The 13,507-nt window shown below is 34.3% G+C and overlaps 10 protein-coding genes across 10 annotated transcripts, besides 2 other annotated features; 2 read left to right on the forward strand and 8 right to left on the reverse strand.

The window, feature by feature from the left end:
- Nucleotides 1–8,578: part of a mobile genetic element that runs on past the window's edge.
- On the reverse strand, nucleotides 821–1,768 carry TVAGG3_0512140 (organellar and viral DNA polymerase type B; the record flags this gene model as incomplete). Its single annotated transcript, XM_051236983.1, has 1 exon — nucleotides 821–1,768. The coding sequence occupies one exon, from the start codon at nucleotides 1,766–1,768 to the stop codon at nucleotides 821–823; it is 948 nt and encodes a 315-aa protein (XP_051094807.1).
- On the reverse strand, nucleotides 3,079–3,429 carry TVAGG3_0512150 (uncharacterized protein; the record flags this gene model as incomplete). Its single annotated transcript, XM_051236984.1, has 1 exon — nucleotides 3,079–3,429. One exon carries the CDS (start codon nucleotides 3,427–3,429, stop codon nucleotides 3,079–3,081), a length of 351 nt encoding a protein of 116 aa, XP_051094808.1.
- On the forward strand, nucleotides 3,721–3,951 carry TVAGG3_0512160 (uncharacterized protein; the record flags this gene model as incomplete). Its single annotated transcript, XM_051236985.1, has 1 exon — nucleotides 3,721–3,951. One exon carries the CDS (start codon nucleotides 3,721–3,723, stop codon nucleotides 3,949–3,951), a length of 231 nt encoding a protein of 76 aa, XP_051094809.1.
- On the reverse strand, nucleotides 4,565–5,065 carry TVAGG3_0512170 (uncharacterized protein; the record flags this gene model as incomplete). The annotated part of the gene is made up of 1 exon (XM_051236986.1): nucleotides 4,565–5,065. The coding sequence occupies one exon, from the start codon at nucleotides 5,063–5,065 to the stop codon at nucleotides 4,565–4,567; it is 501 nt and encodes a 166-aa protein (XP_051094810.1).
- On the reverse strand, nucleotides 5,217–5,447 carry TVAGG3_0512180 (uncharacterized protein; the record flags this gene model as incomplete). Its single annotated transcript, XM_051236987.1, has 1 exon — nucleotides 5,217–5,447. One exon carries the CDS (start codon nucleotides 5,445–5,447, stop codon nucleotides 5,217–5,219), a length of 231 nt encoding a protein of 76 aa, XP_051094811.1.
- TVAGG3_0512190 (phage tail repeat-like family) lies at nucleotides 5,493–6,077 on the reverse strand (the record flags this gene model as incomplete). Its single annotated transcript, XM_051236988.1, has 1 exon — nucleotides 5,493–6,077. One exon carries the CDS (start codon nucleotides 6,075–6,077, stop codon nucleotides 5,493–5,495), a length of 585 nt encoding a protein of 194 aa, XP_051094812.1.
- TVAGG3_0512200 (uncharacterized protein) lies at nucleotides 6,097–6,249 on the reverse strand (the record flags this gene model as incomplete). Its single annotated transcript, XM_051236989.1, has 1 exon — nucleotides 6,097–6,249. The coding sequence occupies one exon, from the start codon at nucleotides 6,247–6,249 to the stop codon at nucleotides 6,097–6,099; it is 153 nt and encodes a 50-aa protein (XP_051094813.1).
- Nucleotides 8,579–9,560: 982 nt separating the features above from the next.
- On the forward strand, nucleotides 9,561–9,884 carry TVAGG3_0512210 (uncharacterized protein; the record flags this gene model as incomplete). Its single annotated transcript, XM_051236990.1, has 1 exon — nucleotides 9,561–9,884. One exon carries the CDS (start codon nucleotides 9,561–9,563, stop codon nucleotides 9,882–9,884), a length of 324 nt encoding a protein of 107 aa, XP_051094814.1.
- A 4-nt stretch (nucleotides 9,885–9,888) lies between these two features.
- On the reverse strand, nucleotides 9,889–10,131 carry TVAGG3_0512220 (serine threonine-protein phosphatase family; the record flags this gene model as incomplete). Its single annotated transcript, XM_051236991.1, has 1 exon — nucleotides 9,889–10,131. One exon carries the CDS (start codon nucleotides 10,129–10,131, stop codon nucleotides 9,889–9,891), a length of 243 nt encoding a protein of 80 aa, XP_051094815.1.
- An 18-nt stretch (nucleotides 10,132–10,149) lies between these two features.
- TVAGG3_0512230 (uncharacterized protein) lies at nucleotides 10,150–10,512 on the reverse strand (the record flags this gene model as incomplete). The annotated part of the gene is made up of 1 exon (XM_051236992.1): nucleotides 10,150–10,512. One exon carries the CDS (start codon nucleotides 10,510–10,512, stop codon nucleotides 10,150–10,152), a length of 363 nt encoding a protein of 120 aa, XP_051094816.1.
- Nucleotides 10,513–13,488: 2,976 nt separating this feature from the next.
- Nucleotides 13,489–13,507: part of a mobile genetic element that runs on past the window's edge.

The following is a 13,507-nucleotide window of genomic DNA, read 5'->3' on the forward strand; positions in this document are numbered from 1 at the left end:
TAAAAAAATAAAACTAACTTTATTTTCTGACTTTCACAAAAGACCAAAAATAAACGCTTTACATGTATTTTTCAGCAACTTCGTCAAATAATTTTATAGCTTTATCTATCTCATCTACTTCAAACGTTTTTACCTTTTATGGGAGCACCATACATTTTCTCAAACTTTTCAAGTAGTTCTGTTTCTGCAGCTCTCATATCATTAACGAACACAACCTTGACTCTATTGACTGTACTGTCATATCTTAGAGTTATATTATATGTTCTTCCTATCTTATATCTTTTTGTGTAGAAGTCCTTCGGTTTCTGAACGATGTAAAGTAAGCCTTCACTGCAACGTTCCGTATCGAATGAACCATATGTTATGAAGTTATATCCAACAACTGGGTCTAACCATAACAAAAACTATTGTATAAGACTTTTGTCTATAGATATGCTGCAGTTCCATAGAATCTTACCGATATCATAAGCTCAGGATTTCTTGTCAAAATTTTCTGACTAGAAGCAATTCTAACCCAGTCCTTCGGTTTCTTTCCAGATGGAGATATAATGTCTGACAAAGAATATTTGTTGTATTTCTTTGAGTATCTTACGTTTAAATCACCTATTCTAACCACTTTGGTGTCATTGTCTATCTTTCTAACTGTTTCAAACTCAATGTTTGTCATTTCTGTTCTTACATACAAAATAAAAAAATAAATAAAAATAAAACTAACTTTATTTTTTCTGTCTTAAGGAAATTCATGAAATTTGGTCATTTTTCAGCAAAAATAATGTTTAGGTGAAGAGGTGAGATCTCACCTGTTTTCTCACCTGTTTTCTCACTTGTTTTTTCGCAACCGTTTTACATGAATTGTACGATGTATATTTGAAATCCTAAACAGTTTCGTAGCTTCTATTTCTTCTGTCAGTATGTCAAAAGTTTTAACGATACCGAAAGTTTCTTTATATTTCTTCTTGACGTCAGATAGAAGGAAATCTTCTGCTGTTGGATAGTTTTTGTTCAGAAATTCTAACATGTCCATTTTATCTTCTGCTGGTTTTTCTGCTTCTTTCTTTAAGTCTGCATAGTCGTTTCTCATACGTTCTATCTCTTTGACGGAGTAGTTATATTTCCTCATTGCTGCTTTACATTTAGAACATTGCGGGTTCATTTTTGCGTTATACATTGAAATAAAACCAGCTAAAACAACTAAAGCGTCAATTGCTCTCTTCATCTCAAACATAGCGGGTCTTATTTGTTTGTTCCATACTTTGCCTCTTCTATCTTTATCTCTTATCTGCCATACACATTCAGCAACTAACGAAACAAAGTTGTCGTAGGTCTTAAATTCTTCAGATTTATATATGTCAGAAACATTCTTATATACCATGTCGCAATCTTTGTCCATAACCTTATGGTTGCAATGAAATCCTAGAAACTCATAGTTTACCTTTCGTATGAACTTCTTTATTTCTACTGAGTCAGTTGCTTTGACTTCTATTTCATCGAATTCAGGAATAGTGAGTTTTTGTTGTTGGATTTCAGGCAATTTGGGTAAATGGTCGATGAGGTCCTGCATTTCATAAAGATACTGTTCATTTGTTTCATCTTTCGCACTACAGTCTAAATTACATGTTAAAAGTTCTTGCTTTATCTTCTGGATTTTTGTTTCGAAAGTATATGAAGAAGGAATGAAGCTTTTCATTTCTACTAACATAGATGTTGGATTCATGACTAAAGAGTTTGGTGCTGTTGTTTGAATTGTTGTTGTGCCGATTGTTGACATTTTTATTTTTTTATACAAAATAAAAAAATAAAAAAAAATAAAACTAACTTTATTTTTTATTTCGGGAAAATTCATGAAAATTCAAGAGGTGAAAAAAGAGGTGAAAAAACAGGTGAGATCTCACCTCTTCACCTAAACATTATTTTTGGGTCCTTTACACTCATTACGAAGAAGTCTTGACAAAACATTTACGTTCATGTTTGACAAAACATTTACGTTCATGTTTGACAAAACATTTACGAAGAAGTCTTGACAAAACATTTACGAAGAAGTCTTGACAAAACATTTACGAAGAAGTCTTGACAAAACATTTACGTTCATGTTTGACAAAGCATGTACGAAGAAGTCTTGACAAAGCATGTACGAAGAAGTCTTGACAAAACATTTACGAAGAAGTTTTGACAAAACATATACACTCATTACGATGAAGTTTTGACAAAGCATGTACGTTCATGTTTGACAAAACATTTACGCTCATTACGATGAAGAAGTCTTGACAAAACATTTACGAAGAAGTTTTGACAAAACATTTACGATGAAATCATGACAAAACATTTACGAAGAAGTCATGAAAATTCAAGAGGGTGAAAAAGCAGGTGAAAAAACAGGTGAGATCTCACCTCTTCACCTAAACATTATTTTTGCTGAATTCAGCAACAAAATGAACGAGGTCAGGATGTATGTAAATACATTTGAATTCATTCATAACACCCTTAGTAAGCTCATAAAATGCTTGTTTTGAGGTCGAGCCACTTTTGGCTCCACCGTATTCTTTCAACCAAAACTCAAGAATTTCCTGCATGAATTTTGTATAAAAAGCAACCGTCGGAATTCAGACTGTTGCTATATTCTTCACAAAACATTTACGCTCATTACGATGAAGAAGTCTTGACAAAACATGTACGATGAAGTCATGACAAAACATATACGAAGAAGTCTTGACAAAACATTTACGATGAAATCATGACAAAACATTTACCCGACATTCTCGTCAAATACAAAAAAATGACACTTTTTCATTAGATAACTGTTATTTTTTGACGAAGTGAAGGTTGACACTTCGTCAAAAAAATCCCTGAAATCATGTCTTTACATACAAAAAAATACAAAAAATGACACTTTTTCATTAGATAACTGTTATTTTTTGACGAAGTGAAGGTTGACACTTCGTCAAAAAAATCCCTGAAATCATATCTTTACATACAAAATAAAAAAATAAAACTAACTTTATTTTTTCTATCTTAAGGAAATTCATGACAAATTCAAGAGGGTGAAAAAAGAGGTGAAAAAACAGGTGAGATCTCACCTCTTCACCTAAACATTATTTTTGGGTCCGGGAACAACTTTCTCTCAATTGGAGCTGTAGCATACTCTTTGCGTAAGCGGTTCAGACCTTCTTCGAAGTCTTGGTCTCTCTTGGACTGAGATTGGAATTGGAATTGCTGGGGTGGAGCTTGCTGGAACATCCAAGGGTTGGGGAAGTAAGGCATAGGCAGAGGAGGGTAGTTCGGGAAGCCTTGTGGTGGGTAGTAACCTTGAGGTGGAAATTGGTAGTAATTTGGTGGAGGTACTTGCTGGAACTGAGCTTGCTGAGGAGACTGTTGTGGTTCTTTAGGTTCATCTGGTTTGGGAATGGACTGGGTTGGTGGGACGTGGGACATTCGTTTGTGTCCTGTCGGAAGGAAGAACTTTTCCTGTCGGAAGGAAGAACTTTTCCTGTCGGAAGGAAGAACTTTTCCTGTCGGAAGGAAAATTTTTTCCAGTTGTCGGGAAAATTTTTTTCTGTTGGAAGGAAAAACTTTTTCTGAAGTTCGACCAAAAAGTTCTCAATTTTCGAAAATTTGAATGGTTTACGGACGGACAACTGGAAGAGTTCTTCCTGTCGGAAGGAAAAATTTTTTCTGTCGGAAGGAAAATTTTTTCCAGTTGTCGGGAAAATATTTTCCTGTCGGATGGAAGGACTCGGAATGCCAGAAGGATTTGACGAGGCAATTTACCTAATTGAACTTAACGACTGCGTAAAAGACTACTTGCGCAAGGTCATGAAGCCCCAAGGTCAAGTTCACCACTATTTCTGGAAGGGCTGCCTTGAATCTCGAGACTTCGACTGGAATTCCAATTCAAATACCAGAAAACACTCCTTTCGACGACATAAAGCAAGCAAAGAAAGAAGCTCTTGTTAAGTTCCTAAACAAACGTCCTTGGATACTACTTCCAAACAAGGAGAACCCCCTACCCATATGAAATTGGCAATTCAGTCTCTCCTTCGCTTCTCGGGTCAACCATTCTACATAACCTGTGAAGGCGACATCCAACCAGTTCAGTAAACCTTAACGTTTAACTGCACTTTTTTATGTTTTTTGTGAAAGTGTCAAAAATAAATTGTTTTCATGAGTTTTCTACGATGTTAGAAAAAATGTTATTTTCTAATATCTTCACATTCAATACTTTTTCAGCACTTTTCCGTAGTTATATATGAAAGACAATTCGAGATAAAAGTCATAGTACAATGGAATAATATGTTGCACACCATTTGTTGTGAACCAACTTGAAAGTCAGAGAAACTGTTACTAGGTGGTTCGTAGAATTTAGAAGCAAAGTCATAAAAGTCCTTACCATACATAGAAAACTATTGTTGCTTGAACTGAACTTGCATGACACATAACATTTTGAGGGTCAACACGTTTCTATAAACTGTCAAATCTGCTGGTGGAAGTATAAATTTAAATGGACCATCTGGTGGTAATGGTTCGTTCTGGTTTAGTAACCGAAGAAATTGTGCCCAAGAACGTTTGTCTACTTTCCAAAATAAAACTCTGTATCTCTTGGAGGGTTAATTTCAATCTTTTGAAATGAAACGGTGGAGTTCATCTTGTCATATTCTAGTTTCAGATAGTATGTTCCATTTAGTAAAGAGTCGTATTTTTCTTGAAATTCCCAATAATATTTGTTCATTTGAGTTTGAAAGTCATTTAGAGTTTTCTCAAGACTTTCGTCTGAACGAACTGTAAAGATTCTCATTTCGTCAAATTTGTCTATTAGACCATCAGAACCTTTATACTGCCCATGAAAATATACTGCGAACATAAATGCGTTAGTTCTATTTGAAAACAAAACTCTTCTAAATCCTATTGCCTTTGCATCTGAAGGACTTTGAAGCCAACGAATTGGATAGTCAAACCTGTATACTCGGGATGAAATTTCTTCATCTGAAATAGTCCTACCAGCATTTGTAAAGATATAGTCTAACGGTTTTGTATCTGCTACTTTTGTTCTTTGTTTTTCAACCTGAAGCATTTAATATATGTAAAAATATATTGTTTTAAATGGTATGCATTTCATATTTCTCATCTAACAAACAAGTTTCCCAACGGTCTTCTCCAACAAACTCAGCGTACATTTCAAATAAAATTTAAAAAATGTCACTTTTTTAAAATAAATTTTTACTTCATGCAATGTTTAACACATCGAAAGGCATGTCCATAAGACGTTCTTCTTCTAACCTCTCTAGTCTGTTTGGATAATTTGCACGTGCTGTTTCCAAATCCATTTCGTAGCGAAGACCAGACAATTTGTCATAGACTTTTATGGGTCTTCCTTTCTTATATTTAAACTTCTTCGAAACTCTCCAACCATATCTTTGTAACTCTGCTTTTATTCTAGCAGACTTTCTATCCATTCTATATGGGGGCATTTTTATAAAAATAAAAAAATATTTTTTTCTTTACTTAACATAACCGCCTGCTGCCATAAGTCTTTGACGCCAACCCATACCAGCTAATGAAGGTTGACTTGGTTTAGTTTCCAAACTAAACTTTGGTTTTGGTTTATCTTCAGTTTTTGGTTTTTCTTCTTCTATCGGTTTTTCGTCACTTTTCGGTTTCTCTGACTTTACTTCACTTGCAGGAACAGTTGTGTCGTCAACATCTTCATAAATATCATATGCCATTTGTTTTTGTTTTCCTTTCAACTTTTTGTGTTTGTTGTAAAGTTTAGAATATTTCGACTCTAAGTCAATGAGATGTTCTATAATGAACTGTTGGTCAGTGAAGTAAACTTTTCCATCTGTTGTCTCGAAAGCTCCTTCAGACTTCAATATTTTATTTGTGAGAGTCTGTTTCTTTTTTGAGATACTAGCCGTTCCATTTCTATGAAAAGTGACTTTGTAGTTAGGGTTTGTATTTCCAGACCTGGCACTTTCTATTATTGAATTTTTCTCTTCATCTGTAAGTTCTTTGACAGGTTTTGACAATGGTTCTGAACTTTTTGTTTGTGGTGTCAAATCTACCGTTTCAACTTCTTCGGTCATTTCATCTCAGTAAAAAATTTTAGTTTGGTTTGTTTTCAACTGGTTGTTGTTGTTTTTTAAGTCGGTCTAAAACTTCCTGAGGTATAGGAAGAACTTGACAAACACGTGGTGTAACTGCTGGAAGCCGACAAATCCATCTTGAACCCATTTGTCTCAATGCTGTATTGTTCATTTCATCTCAGTAAAAAACTTTACATTCCCCACGTTTGAGGCGGTTGAGGTTGGTTATTGTTTACCACTGTTGTGCATGGTTATATCCTCTGTTAAAGAATCTTTCACCTTGGTCCATATAGTGTCCTGCTTGGTTATAGTAGTCATTTGCTTTGTTATAATAGTTTTCCTGCTTGTCTTCCTACATTGTCCATCCATCCTTGAACTTTTCCTCTTGTTTCAGGATTTGGAATAAGATTTGTTGCATCTCGTGCTACATCCCAACCTTTCTGTACAGTTTGTATAATAGGTTGTGTTTCTCTTTAAGTATACCTAATGTACTCAAAATCTTCCTTCCAACTCCAAATACACCTCTGGCTATTGTTCCCACTGCGGGCAAAATCTGGATGCAACTCCTGCTAATGCGCCAAATAAACCCATTTCTTATAGGATAAAAAATGACGAATCCAAACAAGGACCCCTATGTTTCTAAAGCAACAAAGAAAGCACTCATGATAAAAATCTTTAGTTCAACACCAAATGCTTGGTTTATGGATATCTTGGAAAACATTCCGAGGTATAGAGAAGATGGACCACCATACTGGTTAATATTTGTCGGTCAAAACACAAGATACTGTGAAGCCATACCATTATGGTCCAAAAATATTTTAGATGTGAAAACTGCTTTGACAATATTCGTTGACAAATACCATCCAACAAAACTGACATCTGACTGTGAAAGTTCTTTCAAATCAGATGATGTAAAAAACTATCTGCGTTCAAAAAATGTAAACCAAATTTCATTGTCGACCAAAACCATTCTGCTCTTGGTGTCATTGACGGTTGTAAAAATGTTAAGAGACTTAAACCAACCACAAGGTGGTGAAGCAAATGAAATGTCATATGACGACAAATATAGACACTTCTCCATGGCAAAGATGAGACAAGTTTTAAATATTTACAATAGCCGTAAACAAAAAGGTTTGGGAAACCACTCCCCGAAGAAATGAAAAACAACCCTGACTTAGAGAAAGACTATATATTTAATAATTTAGTCAAAAGAGACAAACAAGAAAGAATGCCGGGCTTCAAACTTCAGAAAGGTGACAAAGTAAAAATAGAAATACCTAAACGCGACCCATATGAAAATACTATTGACTATGACAACAATGGGAACCCGACAGGTACTCACATTCGTGTTCGTAAAAATAGAAGAAAGTATACAAGAGAATATTATAGTTTTAGGCAAACATGGCAAAATGTACACACTGCAAGCAGAAGATAAAACTACTATTGTCAGACCTCGTTTCAAACTTGTCAAAGTTCAAGGTGGTATACTTTCAAAAACAGTTCCTAACAAATATAAGACAACTCCTGACGAATATGCTAAAGAAGTTGAAAATGACGACTAAGCATTCTATACCATGCGTAAACTGTCATGTAAGGTGGCATGTAGTCTTACTTTGTCCCGTTGTTTGCGTATATCCTGAAACGCGATGTGTATGGTTTCCTCCTCCCTCAGTGTTACTCCAGTAACAATTTATAGCAAACTTAACGTTGTCTTTAACATCATATCCTTTACCTTTTATCATTGCTGACCAATCCCAATATCTATGCTTATGCCAACCTGCTTGAGATGTACTTAAATCTATGTAGTGACTGTGTGCAGGTAAATTTTCACCTGAAATCGTTTTACTTCCACCTGTTTCCTTTGAAGAGTTTGCACAATACAAAAACCTGTCGACTATTTGAGTCCAAGTTCCAAAACCAAGTACTACTTCTGGTCTGGTAGAGTTCATTGACGTATAAATAGAGCCTATAGGATATAATGTTTGAAGTATTTCTGTCTTTAATGTTTGAAGCTCTGTTTTGTCTGCTTTCTTGTCTAACATTGCGGGTAGTTCATATGCTTCAAAGTTTCTGGCATGATCTTCGATATTCCTGCAACTCTTATCTAAATTGTTAAGAGTATCTTTTACGCTTGTACTCGGATTCTCTAAAGGTGCACTTGAACCAAGGTCAAAGTTCAGTATTATGTCGTCTGCTCTAACAGTTGTAAAACTTGTATGTGTATGAGTCTTATTTGCTTTCTTCTCTAACTCATCGTTAACATAAGTTTTATCTGCTTTAAGGTCTAAACATCCTGAAACCCATCCTGTATCAGCTTTAGTTTTTAAAATCTTCGATGTCCATTCATGATACCATTCAGCCCTTTCTATAATTTCATTATCTTTTTCATCCACATATTCCTTATCTGCTTTCTTCTCTAACCTACTAGCCACACAATCCTTATCCGCTTTCTTTTCAAGGCTAACGTTTAAGTCTGTTATTTCAGATATAGAATGTGTATGAGTCTTTTTAGAATATTCGTTTTCAGCTCTCGTCACTTCACTTGACATTTTATTGTCAACATATGTTTTGTCTGCTAGTTCAGGATGAGTATGTTCTTTTGTTGCATAAGCATTGTTAGCTCTTTCTTCTTCTTTTGCTATTGCATCGTCTACATATTCTTTGTCAGCTTTGTTGTCAACATCTGCTTTCAAAAGAAGTTCATTTATAGGTTTCTCGTTTAAAGTTCCTTTTGTTGGATTTATACAGACAGTATGGTTCTTATTGTCTTGAAACAGAAACTCATCTGTCATTGGGTTTAATGTCAGTTTTAAGTTTCCTTCTTTCAATGACTCAGATATCTTAGAATAGTTTGAAAAGTTTTTGTGTTCTTATTTAGAGCTTGCACAATGAGTTGTCGGTTGTGTTGTATTTCTCTCATGGAAGCAATATCTTTCGACATTTTTATTCTAGATAAAATATGCTTCCAATAGAAAAAGAAAATTCAAGAGTTGCTACAACTAAACCATTAGATGAACTTTTTACTAATGTCGGTCAAAAGTTTGAGACAGAGACCGTAAAGCATGAAGGCTATCGTTTTGACTACCCATTAAGATGGCTAAGAGACCCATCTGTCACAAAAGCTATTGGCTTTCGTAGAATGAGTTGTGTCTGTAGAAGATAAAAGTTTTCCATTTATTGTAAGGTTTCATATAGATTATATATCTGAAGGGAAACGAAAAATGTGGGAAGAAATTGAGCTAATACAAGTTGACCTTTCATCTTCTCTACAGACTGCGTTAAAAAATATAGAAGATAAAATAAATTCATGTTATGCAAAATATGCTGATGAATATGCAAATACCGAGAGCACACTTTATGTGAGAATTGTATATGAACAAACAAAATTCACAAGTGTCATTTCAAATCTACGAAAACAATCCAAATAAAGACGAACAAATATATACAGAATTCACTGCAATGTCATGGTATTATTTGCAAAGAATGTTAAATCAGAAAGTCGAACTTCCTTTAGCAAATATTTACAGTCGATATGCAAGAGATGAACCATATTTATTTAAAGATGTTTTCGACCCAGCTGCTATTATTGTTCATGCTTCATTTTCTGGCGCCCAAAACTCTTTCTTATGCTTGGCAAATGACTTTTACGAAAAACCTACAAAGTTATACGAACCACCAAGTGGAAGTATTTCAGACTTTCAAGTATGGTTTACTACAGATGGAAGAAAAAGAATAATTCCATTATACCATGCGTTTTACTTAGAACTTAGTTTCATATACAACTACTATCGAACGGTAAAAATATAATTTTTTAATACGGTTGAGGTGTTGGATTTGGTTGCCAACTAGACTGTGGTGCAGGTTCAGGCTGTTGTATAACGGGAGCTTGTTCTTCTGGTTCAGGGTCTTTAGGTATAATACCAACGAACTGACCTACCCTTTTACCAATATTTTTGACACCGTTCCAAATTCCTCTTCCGACAGATTTTATTCCATTCCATATACCTCTTCCAACATTTCGAAAGAAGTTTCCTATCTTACTGAAGAAACCCATTTTACTATATGTAAAAATCTAATGTCCGCCTAGTCTCTTACGTTTCCTGTTGAGTTCCATAGCATTCTTTAACTGGAGCTCATACATTCTGTTTCTCCTCTGGTAGAAAACATATTCTGGGTCAACTCCTGTGTTCGCGTCATCTGCATAAAGTTGTTTATATCCCACTTCAGGGTTTGTATAAAACTCTTTCCATCTCATATTTGCATACCATGGTGGCAAACCTAACGCAGCGTCATTTGACATGGCAGTTTGCATTTGTACATCTGTTGGCACTTGACCATAGTTTGCCATTGCAGTTTGTATTCTAACTTCATTTGGAATATTCTCTGGGTTTGGTTGTCCAGGTTGCTGTGCATTCGCTAAGTTCTGTGCGTCCATTTAATATTAGATAAAAATATCTCTTACGAGTACATATGCTGAACATTTGCAGGCATTGGTTCATCTTCATATTCTCTGTACTTTTCTGCCACGTCAAATAAATAAATGACACAATGGAAAAAACCTAAAACAAGTAGTCCTATTTCAAACCACATTTACTTACTAATAAAATTTCTTTGTTATGACACTTTCTCCGGTTTATAGGACCTCTCTCATATTCTATCTTGTCATATCTAAACTCATAGTCATGTATGTCCTCTAACCATCTCATAACGGTTTCCAAACCACTTTTATCGGATGTAAAGTAAAAGCATGGATGGTTATGTAAAACGTCTAAAGTTTCTAAAGAGTCTCTCAAAGTCCAGTCTACTTGGTATTGAAAATCCCATGTGTTATAGAACGGCGGGTCCACTATAAAGAAAACATTTTCCTTGTCTTTATATTTTTCATACAACTCTGTCCAATAACATCTCACAAACTCTATACCCTCAATATATTTTTCTATGTCCTCTTTGAAAACATTTGTATAGTTAAGATATAAAACTTTTGACATAAGTGTTTCAATGTCATGAACTCTTATAGAACCACTATATAATAGTCTAGCAGATATACTATCCCAGTCTATATATTCTGCTTTTTTCAAAACCTCTCTCACAATATTTTTGTTATCTAATGGTATACGTTCCATCTTACCTATAGGTATCTTTTCTTTTAACTCTTTCAATATATTGTTTGTGTCTGGAATATGTTTGAGACGGTCCATATAGTTGTCGAAGTCATTGCATATAATCTTTGAGTCTGGGAATATTGTATGGCACAAATGGGATATATAGAAACTTCCACCGAACAAATCTACAAATGTTAGACCATTCGGTAGTTTCTTAAGTTCTCTCAATATAATATCTTTACATTTACTCTTATTTCCAAAGAACGGTAACGGAGGTTTGTAAAATTCATTTATATATAATAATAAAATGTTTTTTCCTGAAAAGTGACAGAAAAGTGACAAAACATGAAAACATATATAATTTGTGAAAAGTGAAACATTATATAATGTTTTCGACCCAGAAGAAGGCTTCTTCCCAGAAGCAATGGAGGAAGAAGAAGAGTCCTCCGAATTCACACCAGAAGACTAACAATTTTCCGAATAAAAACTTCATTTATACTAAACATCTTCGGGGCTAGAGGGCACGAAGTGCCTGGAAGCCCCACTACCTTTTTTATATTCATAAAGATTTTCCAAAAATATGATACCGCAAAATTAAAAAAGTGACGTCTTGAGTGGAGTCAAAGGTCGAAATTGCTAGCTAAATGTTTTTTTAGCGAAATTGCGTATTGTACGTTTTTTTCGCAAAACGAAACCCTTATTTCGAATTTAGGATTAGAAAATCTTATAACTGTTTTGTAATTTGATTGTAATATAACCAAAAAGATTATTTTACAAAAATATGAGTATTTAAATACGAAATATATTATTCATGGATCAAATTCCAAATTGATTCTTATTAAAATAATTCTTGGGGATAATACAATTTATTGATATAATGAAAAAAGAAAAAATAAGATGTATTCGGATTCGAACCTGGTTTTTCTGACCCCAAAAATAAAGCAGGTTAGCAAATGAACCACATAATTATTTCATACGATTTTTATTTTTAGCTATAAGATTTTTCCCCAAACTTGCTTATCTGCAAATATACCTTCAGCTTCATAATTGATCAAAGCTTACAAGGTCAAAGAGTAGCTTAATACTGCACATTTCAATATACTGTTTACTTCATTTTCAAATATTATTACATATTGTTCAATTAACGATTTTTTCACAGATGACTTTACTAACAAAACTGACCCATTCGTATCGCTCATTACCAACTTACAAAGTCGAAAACACAAGTTTCTGCGTCCACAGAGCATATGATTTAATAACGGATATCATTTTTAAATAAATGTGTATCTATTAACGAGCATTTTCATTAAATCTCATACAACAGAGAAAGAATACGAGTCTAATATGGTCAGAGAGACTTGTGTCAGATTTTGAATTTTGTAGATTTCAACACAGTATCTCAATTTTGCATACCAAGATATGCGCCTCTACAAATTCTTTTCATATCCGCTCCGACTTCAAGCGTAAATACTTCCCATCTCTTACAATCATTACTTTTTTCGAACTCCCTAAAATTTTTTTAAAAAATTTTTATTTTTTGACACTTTGCAAAATCTTAATATACATAGTATATAGACGCTATGTTTTTGCAAGTTTTTTTGCCAAAGTGTTCAAAATTGTGGGAATTTTGCGGTTAAAAATAAGACCCAAAATGATTTTAAGACCCACTTTTCCGTATACTGTAAATTTTGATTTCTCGAATCAGTAAAGGAAAAAATGCAATAAGCGCAATCCTAGTTAGTTAAAAAAAAAAAAAAAAGGTAGTGGGGCTTCCAGGGGCTGCGCCCCTTCTAGCCCCTAAGAAATTTTGCCCAAGACCCAAGAGGAGGACCGAACCCCAGCCGACCAGCCGTTGACTTTTTTGTAGAGCACTCAAAATAGTATAACTTTGTCCGGACAAGTAAGGGTCTATCGTCGCTACAGGAAAAGTTACGGGCGTTCCAAGGAAGTATACTTTGAGAAGCCTTTCCCCCTTATAGAATGAGATAGGACGGTTATTTTACAAAACTGACAACACTTTGACAGAGTAGTTTTTTGTGCTGAACAAAAGTGTCATATAAACATCTGTCAAAAACCGTTTTTTACTTCACTTAAAATGCCACGTAAGCTACGTAAGAATATACGTAAGAGGAAGGGAGCATTGATCTTATATACGAAAAAAAGAGATCTGACATTGTGTCAGATCTCAGTAAAAGTGACATTTACATGTCAAAAAAATAGAATGAGTTTAAGTAATTAAAATTGAGGGTGAGAGTAGTATTGTATGAAATAATATCTCTCACCCTCCAATTCATTCTATGGCGCCGAAAAAATTTTGGTGAAATGCGA

The sequence above is a fragment of the Trichomonas vaginalis genome, chromosome II (genome assembly GCF_026262505.1).
Source record: "Trichomonas vaginalis G3 chromosome II, whole genome shotgun sequence".
NCBI lineage: Eukaryota > Parabasalia > Trichomonadida > Trichomonadidae > Trichomonas > Trichomonas vaginalis.